This window comes from Rattus norvegicus, chromosome 2 (genome assembly GCF_036323735.1).
Source record: "Rattus norvegicus strain BN/NHsdMcwi chromosome 2, GRCr8, whole genome shotgun sequence".
Lineage (NCBI taxonomy): Eukaryota > Metazoa > Chordata > Mammalia > Rodentia > Muridae > Rattus > Rattus norvegicus.
Genome location: NC_086020.1, coordinates 221262448 through 221280229, shown reverse-complemented (window position 1 = coordinate 221280229; position 17782 = coordinate 221262448). Strand labels below are relative to the sequence as shown.

Genomic DNA, 17782 nt, shown 5'->3' with positions numbered 1-17782 from the left:
AGATTGTTTCTCCTGTTATTGTCACAAAACAGTCCTTACAAGCTTCAAGCTTCAATCTGTTGAACCCGTTAAAACATTCCTTTCACTTCTGTTGGGCACAGCAGCTGTTATGTTCTTCCCTCTTCTTATCCTTACAGTCTGGTGTTGAGCATTTCAGCGAACCACCTCTGGACTAAGCACGGAGAGTCTTCATGAACATCTAAGAAATAAGAAAGGGGGAGATGTGGGGAGCAGAGGAAGGCCTAAGTGAATTGTGTGTTGTTTGACATGAGCACGGCCATGTCATGGACCCCAGTGCCTCAGATCCATGGACATGGCAAAGCCTTTTCCGGGTCAGGCTCAGGGCCAAAGCCTTCCCCTGATCCAAGCACGAATGTTGACAGTGTGTGCAGAAAGCATCAACTTCAGCTTCCTCCTCCCAGCTGCAGCTTCCTTCTCCTATCTACAGCTTCTTCTCCTATCTACAGCTTCCTCCTCCTACCTACAGCTTCCTCCTCCTGGATATTTAAAGCCGAGACTCTTCCCTTACAGAGACTGTCCCCCAAGACTAACCCCTCCTCCTTGTGCTGTACATAATAAACATGCTGAGTTCCGGGGTCGCAGAGTAAGTGCTCTCCACCAGAGAGAGCAAAGCCCACCCAGTCTCAGCTTTTCTGTATGTGTGTCTGTCATTTCTTCAGTGTCTGTAGTTTCTTCATTCCTGCGTCGCCCCAGTTAGGTTTTCAGTACCCAGCAGTACTGAGCACAGCGGTTCCTAACTTAAGCACTAACAGCTAGTGTATGGCGGAACCTAAATCGAACCCAGAGCCACAGTTGTTTTTTTCTTGTGTGTTTGAGACAGGATTCTGTAGCCCCTATTGACCTGGAACTCACTATGTAGATAAGGTGGCCTTGAACTCACACTTGGTATCCAGGCTTCTGCCTCCTGAGTTTTGGCAGAGTCCCAGTTTTTCCCACACTGTCGCTGCTGCTCTGTTGCATATTTCTTACCGGTTTTGCTTTGCTCTTACAGGACACTTTGAAGGTTGGTAGTTCTGAGAGTAGTGTTTACAGGCTGATATGTGCACACACATTCACTGTCCCCACTCCTGTCTCTCACCCTCTTTGCTTCTGAAGAGGACCATGCCAGAGAAGTTCTAACAAGCGTCACCTGTTCCTGAGGCATTCTGAGTGCCTTTGTTAGTTGTTTAGGGGAAGAGAATATTTCTTTGTGGCTACAGAGAGGTTTTTGACCTCAATGTGGTATTTCAGAGTATACTTTTGGGGCCAGGGTTACTGTGTCCTTTCTAAGGTGGGGACAAAACTATTAACAAGGCACTTCTTTGGGTGGAAAGATAGTGCCTACAGAATATGAGTGTTTCTTACAAAGCTGGCCTTTTGAGAAAGCCCTTGCAAAGTATTCTAATGTTTGTTGCCTTGAAGATCATCTTAGGAAAGATAAAAGTTGCTCCAAAAATCTAAACTTTTGAATTAAAAAAAGTTCCTTCACAGTGGGGCTTTTTCTCTTGAGAGCAGTTCAGTGTCTTGCCAGCATAGCTGTCTGTGGGGACGGTGAAGATGGCTTTTGTTAAGCTGTCCCCAAGAGTGTACTCTACAAGACCTTCAGTAGTAATTGAATCTGAATGTGCATTTCAGTGTCACTTTACCCTTGCTGGGATCAGACTGAGGGCACGTGCAGTGTGGACAGGGCCCACACCAGCTGCACCCCCAGAGCACAGGAACAAATGGGGCATGATGGGTGGATGATCTGTTTTCATTTGGCAAGAAGCCTTTGAAATTTGACTTCTGGGTCCATAATTTTAATTTCCCCGTTTTCCAGAAGACACTAGGAAATGGAAATTGACAAGGAAAGTGGTTTTATTTAGTTTGGAAAAGGGAACAAAATGAGGTTTGTTTCTCAACTTCCGTATAGTAATGTTCCATAGGAAGGATGAAGCCCACAGGAATACGCCCTCACGGGTCCAGCTTTTTTCAGAATAGTGAGATTTCTCTGAGAGAGCTCAGCAAGAGGACCCCCAGAGAAATCTTGCCTATTTGGTCTATTTCCTGAGTGCTCCTGTTAGTGCTGCTGCTGGGGGAGTGTCCTCTTAAATCCTGGAGTCTGTAAACTGCAGTGCTCTTCGTTATGGCGAATCCTCTCAAGTGTCCCTGGCTCTTGGTTTCACTAAACTCAGAGCTCATGAGTGAGTGATCTAGAGTATAGTGGGTATTTTCTGCACACTTCCGTGACGGCTTTCAGGATGAGCTCTAGGAAGCGATGTTATGGTCTTACTTCATTGGTAACCTAGCCCATGCTTTGGGTTTTAGCACTTAAAGAGGGTTTGAATGGAAGCAACCCCTCTTTAAGTACTTCCTGTATTGTGAGATCCCTGTGTTATAGAGCTGGTGACTGTGGCAAGAATTACTTCCTTTTTGTATTCTAAATAAACTGCACATACCTGAAACTAGATTTTTAAATGGCGAAATCTTATGCCAAAGCTATTATCATTCCTTTGTGGTTCTGAAATATCATGTTCTTATCTATTAACATTTCAAGCTTTTAATGGAGCTTACTTGAACAAGCAAAGGTAAGCTAATTTCTGAACACATTAAAGTCATAATGGGAGAAAGGTATGTAGCTTTTAGTTAAAAATAGTAAATGGACAACCACAGTTTATTCTAAAGTCTACAGTAAATATTCTCATACTTAAAGGTTTGTTCTGGTGAATTAAATCATTGCCGGATGAATTCTTAGGATTGTTTAGTTATCTTACTTTTTCTCAACTAGACCTTATGTTTTTTTCTAATAATTGAAATTTGTTTTTCTCTAAATTTGGAGGAGAGGAAAATGTTTATTTTATTTTACATCTCTATATATAAAACTTGCTTTGTATTGTGGCTCCTCTGAGTAGCAGACTGTCCTAATCCAGTCATGAGGAGTGGGTTGTCTTATTTACCTGTTTATTGTCTTTTCTTTTACAGCAAACTATCTTTTCCTGTCATCTTTACACATGCATGTGTACTATTAAGTGCAGCACTAACAGTAGCACAACAAAGAAGTATGACATAAGTCACTAAATGTAAAGATTTCTTCTGTGAAAAAACTATGTTGGATCTGTTGAACTGTAACTTCTTTGTATATTTAATTTAGTCTGTTATTAGATAAGTTTTGTTTTAAGTATGTGGTTAGTGGGCCATGCCACTGAATTTGAAAGGTGTCAGTTTATCATGTAATTTGTGAATATATTTTATGTTGGGTTTTACATTCTTAGATGAATTCAAGAATACTCTTATTTTATCTATATTAAACATTTTAGCTAGCTAGCTATGGTAGTTCACATCTGTATACAATTTCATCACTTAGGGAGCTGAGACACAAGTTCTAGCCTGGACTATAGAATGAAACCAACTGAAAAGACAAAAGAAAAACAAAATCCAAAAGCAGCAAAGCTAGCATTTCCTGTGACTCTTCACATTAGTGTAAAGATCGATCTTAATTATGAACAGATTAAGTCTGGCTTTCCTCTGAACTCAAATATGTTTACTCATAGCCGCTTTCTTTCTCTCAAGATGAGTTATCTTTATCCACATGAACCAAACAGGCCACCCAAAAAATAGTCTTTAGAACATAGAAGGTGGCAGAGCCTGTGATTGGTGACACTTCAGAGTGTTTCCAGCCTCACGGGTGTTCTTAGAAATCCCAGCTGTTTCTAGAATTTTCCTTTTTCAAAGTAGACTGAGATTTTTCTTTTAAGCAAGTGTTTACTCCAATTTATAAGGCGTTGTCATTTTTAAGTTACATTAGTTGTATTTTCTTTTAAAATGTTATGGATGTTGCTTTTCACATTTTGATTTTACCAGATTAGGTAATACTAGGTGGTAACTGTATGATAAGGGAAGTCTCATAAGGAAACACAGGTGTACATGTCTTTCCACAGTTTACCTTCTGCTGGACTTCACATCCATATGTAGGCCATAGGGTGACACTCGACTCTGGGCATCTCAGGAAATGAAAAGCACTTCCGTTATTGTCACACTTAAGGCCATGGTATCCCCAGTAAGCAGAGAACTGAGCTCCAAATAGTTTGTTAACTGCCATTCTCTTCTGTTATGTCAACTGAGCTACCATCAAGGTGGCATACAGAAGGAGTGTGTTAGCATACAGAAGGAGTGTGTTAGCATACAGCATACAGAAGGAGTGTGTTAGCATACAGCTATACAAACGCAGTTCACTAGAAATGATCGCCATCTTCCAGGAAAGCATGTTCTCAAAGGAAGTGAACTACAACGGTAGTCTCAAGGCTGAAGGAGGTAAATGTTTACAGAGCGCAGAAAGCTTTTCTGAGAACACCACTGTGGGTTCTACAGTCATTAAACCAATTAGTTCAAGTTGAAATGCTTTTTTACTAAACTGCTTTGCATAGATTTTTCTAATGGTTCCTGTTTTGATAATAATCTGCTGATATTAATATGCATGCTGGGATGTCCTTTGGAATGTCAGATCTCTCTCACTTTTAATGTAATGTCAAGATGTATTTCCTTGCCTTTCCTGTTGGTTTGACTCTTGTGTTTGTGCTTTCCACTTTACAGGCATGCAGTATGGTGACTATGTTAATAATCAAGCTAGCTCCACACCAACTCCCTTGTCATCAGCTTCCGATGATGAGGAAGAGGAGGATGAGGATGAGGAAGCAGGTCTGCTTTAGCTTCACACAGTTTCCATCTTCGCTTGTTCAAACTGTCTTTCTTTTACAGTCTCAGCCTTTAGAAAATGTCTGAAGATTGAGCATGTGAACAGCTCAGTGTGGGTTGTAGAGCTTGGCTCACTTGACCTAATCACGTCTTTGATGATGGTTGAATGTTTTCTTCTTATAGACATGCCTGTCTTGCCCTGCTGTGTGCAAAGGAGTGAGCCCTGACTGAAGCTCCTGGCTGGATGCTGTGGCCCCCCTTAGGGATAATGTTTTCAGCTTTGCATGTCCTTCAGACTAATCAAACTGAGCTCTAAGGATGTTTTTTTTAATGTGACAGAGCAGTAAGATTGTCCTGTAGGGTCTGGGTCCTCTTGGACCCTGTCAGCATGTGCTTAGAAATACCACATCAGTATTTTCCTGCTTGTGAAATCGTAGTTCATCTCATTCACTAAAGAAGTACATATGGTTGTGTAGTGACAACCTGCTTCATTATATTTTTGTGCTTTGATAGGTAGAGTACTATTAAAAATTAAACAGTTCAGGTCTTCCAGTGATATTAATACTTGAGAGGAGATGAGGAAGTGAGGCTGCTCTGTCAAGTGACAATGTGACCAAGTTCTCTTCCTTACTGTATATATTATTGATGGAAGGATTTGCTACAGTTTGTCTAACCAAAGCCTGCTGTTCTGTATGTGTTGTTTAAAATGGTCAAGTCTTTATACCTGATTTGAGGGGATAAAAATAAGAGATGCCAGATAGGAAGAAATTGTCTTTACTCAGTATATAAAAATATCAGTTATTTTTCGGAAATGTTTTAAATATTTTTATTTTAATTTGATTTCAGATTTTTAAAGTTTAAAAGGTATTCCCTGTGTTTTGTCCAAATAAGCCACCTTCTTTATAATTCTTTCTATATTTTTCCCTCATTGTCTGAAAGTCAAATCTCAGGCATGAACTCTACTCCTGTATACTGTCGTGCGTGTTGCCTAGTCACAGTTACAGGAGGCTGACATTGGTGTGATGATGTCTGGTGTCTATAGCCCGTGGTTAGTTCTTAGTAATTGTCCCAATTTCACTTTTTATAGTTGTCTTCATGGACCTGGATACAGTCCATAATAGTTCTTTGAAATTAGTTGGTATGTCTTCAGTAGTTCCGTTGATGTAAAACTAATAGAAACAAAGTTCTTGGTTCAGAGGGGATAAGAGAATCTATTCAAAGCTGAATGTGAGTGACTGACTTAGGAACACTGGTTTTCCTAAATACTGTATTCCAATGCGGTAATGGTTTCAGGAAGTTTGATAGTAGCAGAATAAAGGAAGTCATAGTCAGGTGCTTTTCAATCTCTTGGTGGAAATACCAGGTAGAGGGATGCACAGCCCAGTGGGAGGGAACGTTTGCTGTGGGGCTCAGGTGTGATCTGATTGACATTCTTGTTGGGTTGGCAGAGGCTGGGTTTCTGTACATTCCGGAAGGGTTTAGCTGACCATCACTAGGGTGTTAGGTCACACACAGAGGTGGGAGGAGAGCTAGTTCAAGATGGTTTTGGATTTCAGCCTGTAGCATTCCAGCTTTGTAAAACCTGTCACACAGTCTTATAGAATTGTTTAACACAGATGGCTTGTTTCTGGAAACGTTATTCACATAGGCCAATTATTTTATAGTGTTTCCTGATAATGAGTATCAGATCATATAGTTTTTCCTCTTTATTGGTACTCTTTTGATTTATTGAGACTGAGAGTATCATGTAGCTCATGTTGGTCTCATACTCTGTGTAGCCACGGCTAGCCTTGAACTCTCTTGCCTTCACTTTCCAGCTGCTGTAATAAAAGATGTTCACAGCCACACTTGGGTTGAAGGACACAGCTCTGACAGGATTTTAAAACAGTGTTAGATTTCAATGCCCTGGGTGATGTTGTTCGCATATTGATGGCTAACATTCTGTAAGGTGGTTCTGCCAGGCCGACACTGTAAACCCAATGCTTTGTCCTGGTGAAGCTAACGAGTCCTTTGCAGAGATGTTTTTGAGATTTGCAAATGTACTGGTTTTGTCTGTTCATTCTTACCTATGTGCACATGTGCTGAGGCGTGGGTCTGTGCACAGGCAGAGGTCAGGAGAGCGCTTCGGATGTCTTGGAGCTAGATGGGTTCCACGTAGCCTGGAATCTTCCTTTCAGTCTAGGTGGGTAGGTGCTGAGAGCCTAACTCTGGCCCTCATTGCTCAGCAAGTACTCCAGCACCTGAGCTAGCTGCCTCAGTCCTCAATACCCATTATTCAACTGTCACCCCTTGCTTTAGTAGTCATTAATCTCTTCAAACTCTCAGGGTCCTGTATTGATGAGCTGGACATACTTTTATGAAAATCCATTGGCTTGGCTGGTGGTAGTGCCTTCAGTTGGGCTCTGATACTTTCTTCATCCCTTGCAAACATAGCAATGTTTGGGTATGGGGAGATAGAACAGAGACAGTGAAGAACTGTTCCTGAGTCTCACAAGTGCATATTGCCTGTGTGTCTGCTACACTGGCTGAATCCTGCCAGTCCCGGAGTGGGTGTTATTGTGAAACCTGCTGTTACTACTAGTCCATCCTTTGCATCCTAAGATTCTAGCTCCTCCTCTTTTCTCCTTTGGTTTTTTCAAAGCGTCATAAGCTGTCTAACCAGTGTAGACTGAGGGGGCAATTCTTCTCAAGAACTCCATCCATAAGCACTTCTCCCCCTGGCCTCATCTTAGGCTCTTAGTCTCATGGTAGGGTTGTAACAGTGGAACCTAGAGCTACCGAGTTTATAGGGGGATAATCTATCAAACCTGGTTGTATATCTAAAGTTACCTTTCCCATTGAAAAGGAACAGACAGCTTCCTTAATCCAAAATGTGAAATACTGCAAAAGACAGGTGTTTTCAGACCAATCTAAGGTGACAATTCTTCTTTTCATGATAGGTCATACATAGTTAATCTAGATGTACTAGGCACACCTACAGTTACTGTTGGGCCCATGTTTAAGATACATGGGAAATAGAAATTAGTCTATATTAGCTTTAGATTCATTTAAAGACACCTCATCTTTTATATATACATATTCGAGAAAATGAAAGAAAAATTTAAAAATTGAAACCTTTCTGGTTTCATGTATTTTAGATAAGAATTTTTCAGTCTGTATTTTTGTTCTAAGGAATAATACAGTGGCTTCTAGAAATACTTAATAGGGAAACAACACTTATAATTATAATACAACTTGGAAAAGCAATGATTTAAGATTTTAAGCAGTGCCTTACCTGGAGAAAAAATACTTTTCTATTGTCAAAAGGGAAGATTTCTTAAGTGGAAAAAGGAAATAAGACTGCAGTGTACTGGCCATGAACACGGGAAAAGTAGGGGTCTTGGTTAGTAGGTCTTCAGTGTCACAAGGTAAGAAGGGATGTCATACAGCAGTGTAGGAGAAATGAGGGCACGAGGCAGGCATCAGCTGGAGTTTGAAGGGTTACAGGGTGAGGTTCTCTAGGATCAAATGAGTTCTTGAGATTTAAGTGTGTTCAGAATGCCCACATACTGGTTTCATGTGTGTTTGTATGTATGTGTGTTTGGTTCCGTTGTGATTGCCATCGGCAGTGATACTGAGAATGGACCAGAGTGGATCGACTAAGCATTAGCTTTTACCAAAGTTCAGTTGTGTTAATTGGTTCTGACTCTTAGTGGTCCATTTGTGATTACAAATGTTACCACTTTGCTGTTGTGATAAGACTCAAACTTCTGAAAGTAAATGAGCAGACTAAATATTTCTAAATAAGCTAGAACGACTGTCTATAAGAGTCATACCTGAAAGTCTATGGTTATGGTATTATTAAGATTGACAGTTTAAAACTTATTAAAATGTTTTCATATATTTTGATGATAGTCTTTCTACTACTATTCCCATCTCTTCCTAGATCTTCCCATCTCAGTCCCCACTCGGCTTCAAGTTGTCCCTCTCCCTCTCCCTCTCCCTCTCTCCCTCTCTCCCTCTCTTCCTCTCTCCCTCCCTCTCCATCAAATGGAAATCAGAGTGGACAAATAAACTAAAAAGAGAAAAAACCACACACTGAAAAGCACAGTCAGGGAGCCCATGCTGTGTTAGCACACTGCTCCTGGGGATACGTCCTCACGGTGTGGTTGAGAGGTGAAGTAACAGTCTACTGAAGAGAACCAATTTTCCCTTCTCAGCAGATACCAGTGGCACATAGCTTCCTGGTTGGGGGTGGGACTTTGTGTCTACTTCAAGAAGAACAGATTTTATTTAAGATGTTAAAATTTTAACATTTAACTTGCCACAAGAGCCTCAGACATGATTAAATAGAAGCAGGTTCTTTAATAATTTGATATAAATATCTTAATCTTTGTCTTTACTTTTTTCACGAATAATTATTTTGCTTTTGCTTTAAGATTTACTTTTTAAGAAAAGCATTCATTTATAAGTATTTTTATGTGGGTGAACAGATGCCACAGCATTGTGGAGGTCAGAGGACAGCTTGTGGGAGACAGTGATCCCTTTCTGCCATGTTGGCCTTGGGCAGTCTCACTCAGGGGATTAGGCTTGGGTGGAAGATTCTGTTCTACACAGAGGTCAGCAAAGGGTGTTGAATCCCCTGTAACTAGCGGTTGTGGCCACCAGTGGTGCTGGGAATAGAACTTGGATCCTCTGGAAGAGCAGGCAGTTCTCTTCACAGCTGAGCCATCTCTCCAGTCCCAGTGTTATTAAATGTTTGAGTGTTTTGCCCAAATGTATGTGTACTACATGTGTGAGGCCCAGGGAAGCCAGAAGAGGGCACTGGATCCTCTGGTACTGGAGTTATGGACAGTTTTAAGTCACCCTATGAATTCTGGGAATGGAATCACCCAGGTCCTCTATAAGAATAGCAAGTGCTCTTAGCCACTGAACCAGCTCTCCGGACTCAATAATTATGATTTTTTTTTCCTCCTCTACTTCTTTTTTGAGAGAAGGTCTCACTCACTGTGTAGCATTGGGCTGGCTTGGAATTAGTTATATAGACCTACTGGCCTCAGGTCTCAGATTCTGTCTCCTGGGTGCTTAGATTAGTGCCCAGCAGGACTTGGTGTTTCTCAGCAGTTGCATTTAAATTAAACCTTTGTCTTGGTCATAGAGCACACCATAGATTGTGTTGGTGTTTGTTTTGAGATAGGGACTCATCATGTAGTCTTGCCTGACTTGGAATTCCCTATGTAAGCTAGGCTGGCCTTGAACTCGGGAGTTCTGCTTTTTTCCTTACTATGGTATTTTATAGCCATCCTATTGAGGTGTAACTCACACACCATAAAATTAACTTACTTAATTACTGCTCAGCAAGTCTTACTGTTTTCTTACTTTATTACCCACCAGTATTCCAGAACATTCAGATCACCTCAAAAGAGACACTCCTTATCTTTTAGGAGTCACTTCCCATTCTGCCTTTCTCAGCAGCTCGGCCTGAGTAGATGCTGATTTGCTGTTGAATTGAACTTATTCTGTGACTGGCTTCTTTCTCTGAGCACAGCATGTGAGGCTCATCCATGTTGCCCCCCGATATCAGCACTCTATCCCTTTCCGCTGTTGAAGAGCCGTTCCATTCTGTACGTCATTTTTTTCTTACCTATTCCTCACGTATTCCCGGGTTGGTGGACATTGGTGGCTTCCGTCTTTTGGCCATGAGAAGTAGTGCTCCTGTGAACGTTGGTCAGTAGTAAGGGTTCGTGTGTTTTGTTTTCATCGATCTTATGGCATTTCTTGATCACATAGTAACTGTATTTTTAGAGATTGTCATAATGTTTTCTAAAGTGGCTATACTATTTTACAATTTCATGAAGTTTCTGGTTTTTCTTTATTCTTACGCAAAAATTGCTATTACAGATCTTTTTGGGTTAGCTGTCTTGGTGGATGTGAAAGTGGTCCTGTGTTCCTGTTTGAATTTCCACTGTCCCAGTGACTGGTGATGATGAACATCCTTTGATGTGCTCACTGCCTTTCATTTACCCAATATGATGGAGGGTTCTGGGTTCTCCAGTTGTGTGGTTTTTAACACACTTAGGCCTTAGTGCATCTTATAGTACCCCTCCTGTGCTGTGAGCCTCAACTCTTCTAGTGATGGCTGGCTTTGTGGGTGAGCTAAAGTAAGTTGCTAAACATTTTTTGTCACACCAAAGGAGAACCCTGAACCCACTGAGCCATGTCTTTTCCCTTTACTCTCCCCTCAGTCCTCAGCGGCCACCAGTGTACCTTGTGACTCTGTAGACTTGCATGTTCTAGAGATCCATTGAAGTAGAACCATACAGTATGCAGTATGATATATATATATATCCTTTTGTGGCCTGGCCTTTTTTCTTTAGCATGTTTTCAAGATTTGTTTACCTTTAGTGAGTATGAATATTAATTTCTTTTGACTGAATGGTAATCCATTATTCTAGATACAGCACTTTTTGTGTGGCCACTACCTGTGGGTAATTATTTGAGTTTATGTGTGTTTTTGTTTGTTTGCTGTTTGTTTTGTGATGGGGTCTTGTTATGTAGTTAGACAAGTGGTGATCCTTCTGCCTCAGCTTCCTGAGTACTAGAATTACAGCACACACTCACACCTGCTACCCTGTGCGTTTTAAAGCACTAGTGCTGTGATGCTTTTTGTTTTGGCCACTGAGTAGCCCAAGCTCAGCTTCAGCACTGAGCCTCCTGAGGACCAGTTTTATAGTTGGGCCACTGTGCACACCAGCATTGTACTCGAGTTAGATCTGCAGGCAAACGGAAAGTGGCAGGTGAATGCACAGTTCATCGCCAGAGAGGAGGGCTTATAACTGCAGCTAGTAGTCCACTTCAGGGGTCGAGGAGTCAGACCGAATGGCAAGTGGTTTTCCCTCCTGAGCCAGTAGTTAGCCACATGTATTTAGGCAGTGGTAACTGACCCAAAGTAACTGTACGTGCCCATCCTTTACATCCCAGCTTTAAAAAATCAAGTTAAGATGTTCAGCAACATGGGAATTAGGTAAATGCAAAAAATTATTTTTCTGTACATGGAGGGTTTTTTTCCAGCCATAAAAAGTGGTTGTTTGCAGAGAAAATTAATGAAACTGGAGATAATCAGATCATGTGAGTTAAGCCAGTCCTAGAAAGACAAATGTGAATGTTTCCTCCCATCCATGACCATACAGTGTTATAAATGCATACTCGTATAAACCACGTGCAGGTAAAAGTAAAATTGTGTGAACAAAGGGAGCCAGTGGAGGGGAGAGGCATGGTGAGGCCTGCTTAACATGTGACCTATACTTGATGAAAAGGTAAAACAAACACTTTTTTAAAAATGGAAAAAACTAAAGTCACGGGTGTTTGTCAGTTAAGAGCCAGGGAAAACGAGAGTTTTGTCGCTTTGGTCTCAAGATTGGGGCCACGTGCGTTTTCTACTGTGTTTATCTGTGTAAACTGCAGTGTATTCACCTGAGCTTCCCAATGAAGTACTTGTTGAGTGAATGAAGGAAGGAGCTGTCTCTTATGTTCTATTCTCCCGTGTGTCCTAGCACCTCTCAGCTTTTCTTAATCTAACCGGTTTGAGTGGTCACAAACCGTAAGTTCTTATTGTCTGATGTTTATGTCTCTGAGCATGGCTTCCATTGATAGTTTCCTAGTCAGTGTGGCGAGTGTGCTGAATCTCTGTTCTGCACAAGGATAAACGGAGACACAAAACACTTCCGTGTTATGCTGGAAGGCACTCAAGCCATAACGTTTTCTCGTTTTAATTTTTCATTGTTTTTTTTATGTGTATGAGTGTTTTACTTTCATGTGTGTATGTGTACCACATGTCTGTGTGTGCTCATGGAGGTCAAAAGAGGCATCGGATCCCCTGAACTGGAGTTACAGCTGTTAGTAGCCACCATGTGGGTGCTGGGAATCGGACCAGGTCCTCTCTGAGATCTCTTGACTGTTAAGCCATCTCTCTAGCCTCAGAATCTTCTATGAATGTGTGAAACAGCTCTATTTCAGGTGTGGTTCCATTAAAATATCTGCTAGTTCTAAATTTTTATTTGCTTATTTTTATAGTTGAGGTCAGTATAAGTTTCCAGAGTTAGTTTTCTTGTTTTGGGGATCAAATTCAGGTAGTAAGTGGTCAGTTTATCATGGCAAGTGCTTTTACCTGTGTTTGTGTCTCTGTGTCTGTGTGTGTGTGTGTGTGTTTCTCTGTGACTGTCTTTTAAAACATCAGAACATCAGTCGTGTGTGTGTGTGTGTGTGTGTGTGTGTGTGTGTGTGTTTCTCTGTGACTGTCTTTTAAAACATCAGAACATCAGTCGTGTGTGTGTGTGTGTGTGTGTGTGTGTGTGTGTGACAGAGAGAGAGAGAGAGAGAGAGAGAGAGAGAGAGAGTGAGAGAGTCAGTCATTTTAATTTGGTACCAGAGTTGCGAATGTTTTTGGTTCAGCAGCACAAACTATTCATGTTGACAGCTGTCGCTGTGAGATGCACTGTCACTTTGAACTTAGCAGGTGTTTGGTTTTCCTTTTAGGTGTTGACAGCTCTTCTACCACAAGCAGCGCTTCGCCCTTGCCCAACAGTTATGATGCCTTGGAAGGAGGAAGCTACCCAGGTAATCTGTTTAGAGCTTGTGCATTGCTCATTTAAGTTACTGACTGCATCTCTTAAGTGACTGGATGCATATCAAAAGCAGACTGCATTTTTAAGTAAAAAAAAAAAAAGTGGGATATTTTTCTGGCATTTCTCAGCTGTAATATAGTAATATAACAACCATTCATGTTGTTTCTGGTGACCTGAAGAAATTGTTTTTTTGTTTTTTTTTTTAAACTTTTCTCTTTCTAAAAAAAAAAAAAACTATTTAATAGTGAGCAGGGTATTCTTTTCTCTTTTAAAAAACAGCTCCTTAAATTGTGCTATTTCTGTTCATTTGCATGGGTCCTTGAATCCCTTCCAGCTAACCCCTGAGTACGCATTTGATTCCTTACTTTCCTTGTGGCTCCTGATGCCCATGTGGTAAAAAGCCAAGTAGACCCAGGAGTGGGTTTTAGAGACATTGCTGTTTCTTCTGTTTTTTCTAAATGTATAACTACATACACATTTGTATCCCGTGTTCCTGGTCAGAAGAGAGGGTTGTTTGAGCTAGAATTGCAGAGGGTTGTGAGCCTCAGGGACTGAACCTCTTTCCTCTGTGAGAGCCATTACTCTACAGCCATTGTTCTTAATTATATCTGGAGAGAGCTTCATTACGTGAGAACGGGCAGTGGGTGGTACTTATGGAGAAAATACACAAGCTGTTGTAAGCTGTAGTCATTCCACTGTAGTATTAACTTGACACTGCAGTCTTCTGGATGCTGCTGTCTCCTGTCACCCACACAGTGGCACATTCCCTTCCCTCATGACTGCAGAGTCAGGACAACAGCTCAGATGACTTTGTCCTTCTGGTCCCTCACCACTGTGATAATATCATTTCACTGGGATAAAATTTAGCTGAAGCTGTGCTGCTCTGTACCTGACACACTGCTCAGTTACAATACCGGGAATCAGGACAAACATTGAATCCTCTCGACTCCCTTTACTCTTTAAACAAAGTCTCTTGTGGTTGAGCTGTGTGTGTGTCTGTGTGTGTGACTGTGTGTCTATGTGTCTATGTCTGTCTGTGTCACAAGGTGTCTTCTAAATTCAAACACAGTCAATAAAAAGATAGATTCTTCAAGAGAACTTTTAAACAAATTTTTATTAAGTCATGTACTTATCAGTACATGTTTTTGCAGACTCTTAGCTTGTAAGGAAAACAATTTTTAATACAAAAAGATTAAGTGATTAAGTAAAGTAAGACCAAGTCAATATACCAAAATCTTACACTGGTTACACACACACACACACACACACAGAGCAGTGTGCACTGCCAAGTATTCAATTTTTCTCTAGTTTTACTGGAATTTTTGCTTTTATGTTTAGGTAAAGAAATTTTCTTAGTCAGTATTGATGCCAGACGTTGTTCTAGAAGGTTTGGACACTTATTTTATATTCTACTCACAATTTAGCTCTGCAGATAATAAATATTTCTAGAGTATTAGAGGAATATGCCACTACTTTCATGGACATCTTACATTAAGGGTCAGATAAGAGCAGTTTGGAAAGAACCGACTTTTATCTTCATTCCCTTGTTTTGTTTTCTGCTTCTTAGCCCCCTTCCTCCTGGGAGAGTCGCAAACCAAAGGGCCGGGTGACCTGCACATGCACTTAGTGATCCTCTCTTTCTAGTTGACATGAGTTCTGCATTTGGCACAGTAAAGCATTCTGAAAGGAAAAGAATGCCAAAGGTTACTGCTTACCAACTGGATTTTGGGTCGTGAACACCTAATTTTTTCTTTGTAGATATGCATTCTTCTTCAGCAAGCAGCCCCGTTCCTGATCGTGCCCCGGAACCTAACTCCACCCTCGTCCCCACTCCCACTGCTGCTCAGCCAGCCAAGGTAGCAAAGCCTTTTGGCTATGGCTACCCAACGCTGCAGCCTGCTTATCAGAATGCAGCAGCACCACCCACCACAGCCCACCCCAGCGGGCCAGCGTATTCTGGATATCCTCAGGTGTGTATTCAGTCGTGTTTGATAAGTCGATGAAAGTTGTGTCAATTGGAGGACGTCTCTGATAATCTGAGTTTAAAGAGGTGGAGTCTGGATAAAAGTGAATATCTTGGATTTTTATGTATTTGCAGTTTTTATCCCGGTGTTTGCAATCAGGAGATTAAGTGTAACTTAAAACTTGATGTCCATAAATGCGTCTGTGCTTGCTGTGTATGCGCAGATGACTGCAGAGCAGGGAGGGAGCGCTGGGCTACCTGAGCTGCAGCTGGAGGCAGTAGGGAGTTTCCCACCGTGCATCTGGGACGTGAACTCGGGTCCTCTGGGAAAGCCAGTGCTCACAATCATTGAGCCACTTCTACAGCCCATAATAATAGCTTTAAAATTCTTTACATTGCTAAGCTGACAGTTAGCTTAGAAAACAAGAGAATGTAATTTAGTATTTATTTTAGCATCTGTTCTTTACTTGGAGTCTTATACAAAAACAACCCTGTGAGAGTCTTCATGAACACAAGTGCTCTCTGCTTTGTGTGTTCAGCAGCTGTATTATTTTTTTCTGTTGTTATGATAAGATGCTGTGACCAAAACTGATTTATGGAAGAGAGAGTCTGTTTTGGCTTATGATTCCAGAGAGAGAATTATAGTTGTGAGGAAGACGTGCCATGAGGTGGCCAGAGCAGAAAGCTGTCTGATCACATTTCAGGACATGGAAAACCAAAAGAACAGCCTGGAAGTAAGGAGAGGTGACTTAGGTCCTCAGCAGGTCCATGGCCTTAACAGTTCTATAGACTCCCCTAACGGTGCCACCAACTGGAGACCAGGTGTTCAAATGCATGAGCCTAGAGTGGGAGTGGGGTCATCTCCTGAGAGTCTCTTGAGCTGTCTCTAAGAACGTTTCGGTTTAGTTGTTTTTAGCATGATAAATAGTTCTCATTTTTATTTATTGAGTAGAAAATAAAGCAGGGAAATGAGTGAAATGGCCAAAGCAGTGTGTGTGTGTGTGTGTGTGTGTGTGTGTGTGTGTGTGTGTGTGTGTAAATTCTTTTAACATATATATACACTTTATATATAGACACACACTTTATATATATTCTGTGTTAGCGTGTGTGTGCATGTGTAGAGGTCAGAGGACGACATGGAACCAGTTCTCCTTCCAGCCGGGTCTCCTCCCACCTTTACGTGGACCCAGGGATTGAACTCAGGTCACTAGGCTTACATGGCATTACCTGCTGAGCCGTTCGCTGGCCCTAGAATATATACTTTAAGGAGTCTCCTGTAGTACAGCGTCATCCTTAAGAATGTTACGAATGCTCTACTGCTTCAGCTATTAACTCTACAGACTTTCCTTATAACAACTGCACCAGTTAGGTGGTGAGAAAGGCCCAGCTTGTCTCCCTCAGGAAGGCAGGCACCTTGTGGTGTTTGTTCTTCAGAGGCCAGGTGCTAGCACAGTATTGCTGGTTTCACATTCATCCCACGCCTGCCGCAGAGGATTTTGGAGAAAGACCTTTGGGTAGCCAACAAAGGGAATAATCATTTCTAAAGGCTATTACAATTCAGTGTACATACAAACTTACCCAGCTATCTTAGAAATGCCCTTTTATATTTGGTTGTTTAAACTATTAGCCAAATAATAACTTAACTGGCATTATGTTTGCTTTTGTGTTACAATTATTATTTTAATTTGAAACAAACTTTACCCTTTGAATTTATGCCTTCAATCTGATGGGAGGCTGAGGCAACAGCCCAGTAGAGCTTCGTTTTGCTGCCATGTCATTTTACTGCCTCCTCTGCTCCAGGAGCTTGGTCACATTCATATTCATATAGGAACCATAGGTTTGTGATTATTCTCTTTCATTTAGTATTTATGTATCAAGTCATAAATTCATGATTGTTAGTACAGCCAACCTCTTATTTCTTGACAGAGGCCTGATTAGAAACTCTTGACCCACTTGCAGAGCTGTGAGGATTGCCTGATGCTTTACCTGGTGACCTCCTGGTCATTTGAACTGTCCTCATTAAGTTTTACCCAGTGGGTTTTACCATTTGGTGATACCTGTCTACCTTCAATTCCAGATGACCATTACCTGAGTGGGTGGTAAATAGTGATTTTCTTGAAGTGATCATCCTATATGTATTAGTTAGAATCAGTGCATTCATATAGTGAATGTTGGTCCCTTTACTAAGGAATGTGGAGGATAACTATATACAGACACAAAGTGTACCCTTTGGGTTTTTTGTCCTTTGTTTGTTAAAAAGTTTGTGGTTAGAGTCACGTGTATGTCCAAGTTTATATTATAAATAACAAAAGAACTAAATGGAAAACTAATTTAAAATGTTTAATACAGGTGAAAAATGAAATGAGATATCCATGAATATTTTTCATAACATTTGCATATCAAAATAATACAATTTTTGGCCCAGAGTTGACTGAATCTATCACCTATAGCTTACAGAATAGAATATATACTTAAATATACACCTAATTAAATAATTTCAGAATAATATCAACTTTTATTATGAGTAGAAAATTATTAAATGTAA

The 17782-nt window shown here is 40.9% G+C and overlaps 1 protein-coding gene across 11 annotated transcripts in view; it reads left to right on the top strand.

The window, feature by feature from the left end:
• Positions 1-17782, top strand: part of Sec24b (SEC24 homolog B, COPII coat complex component) — a 70090-nt gene that overhangs the window by 26757 nt on the left and 25551 nt on the right. For 7 of the 11 annotated variants that reach the window (XM_039102107.2, XM_008761458.3, XM_039102106.2 and 4 more), the window contains 3 exons: positions 4570-4674; positions 13186-13266; positions 15033-15244. In XM_039102107.2, coding sequence (XP_038958035.1) covers positions 4570-4674; positions 13186-13266; positions 15033-15244 — 398 coding nt within the window. The remainder of the gene's footprint in view (positions 1-4569; positions 4675-13185; positions 13267-15032; positions 15245-17782) is intronic. The other 4 variants (XM_063281665.1, XM_017590788.2, XM_006233276.4 and 1 more) reach the window with 1 other exon arrangement.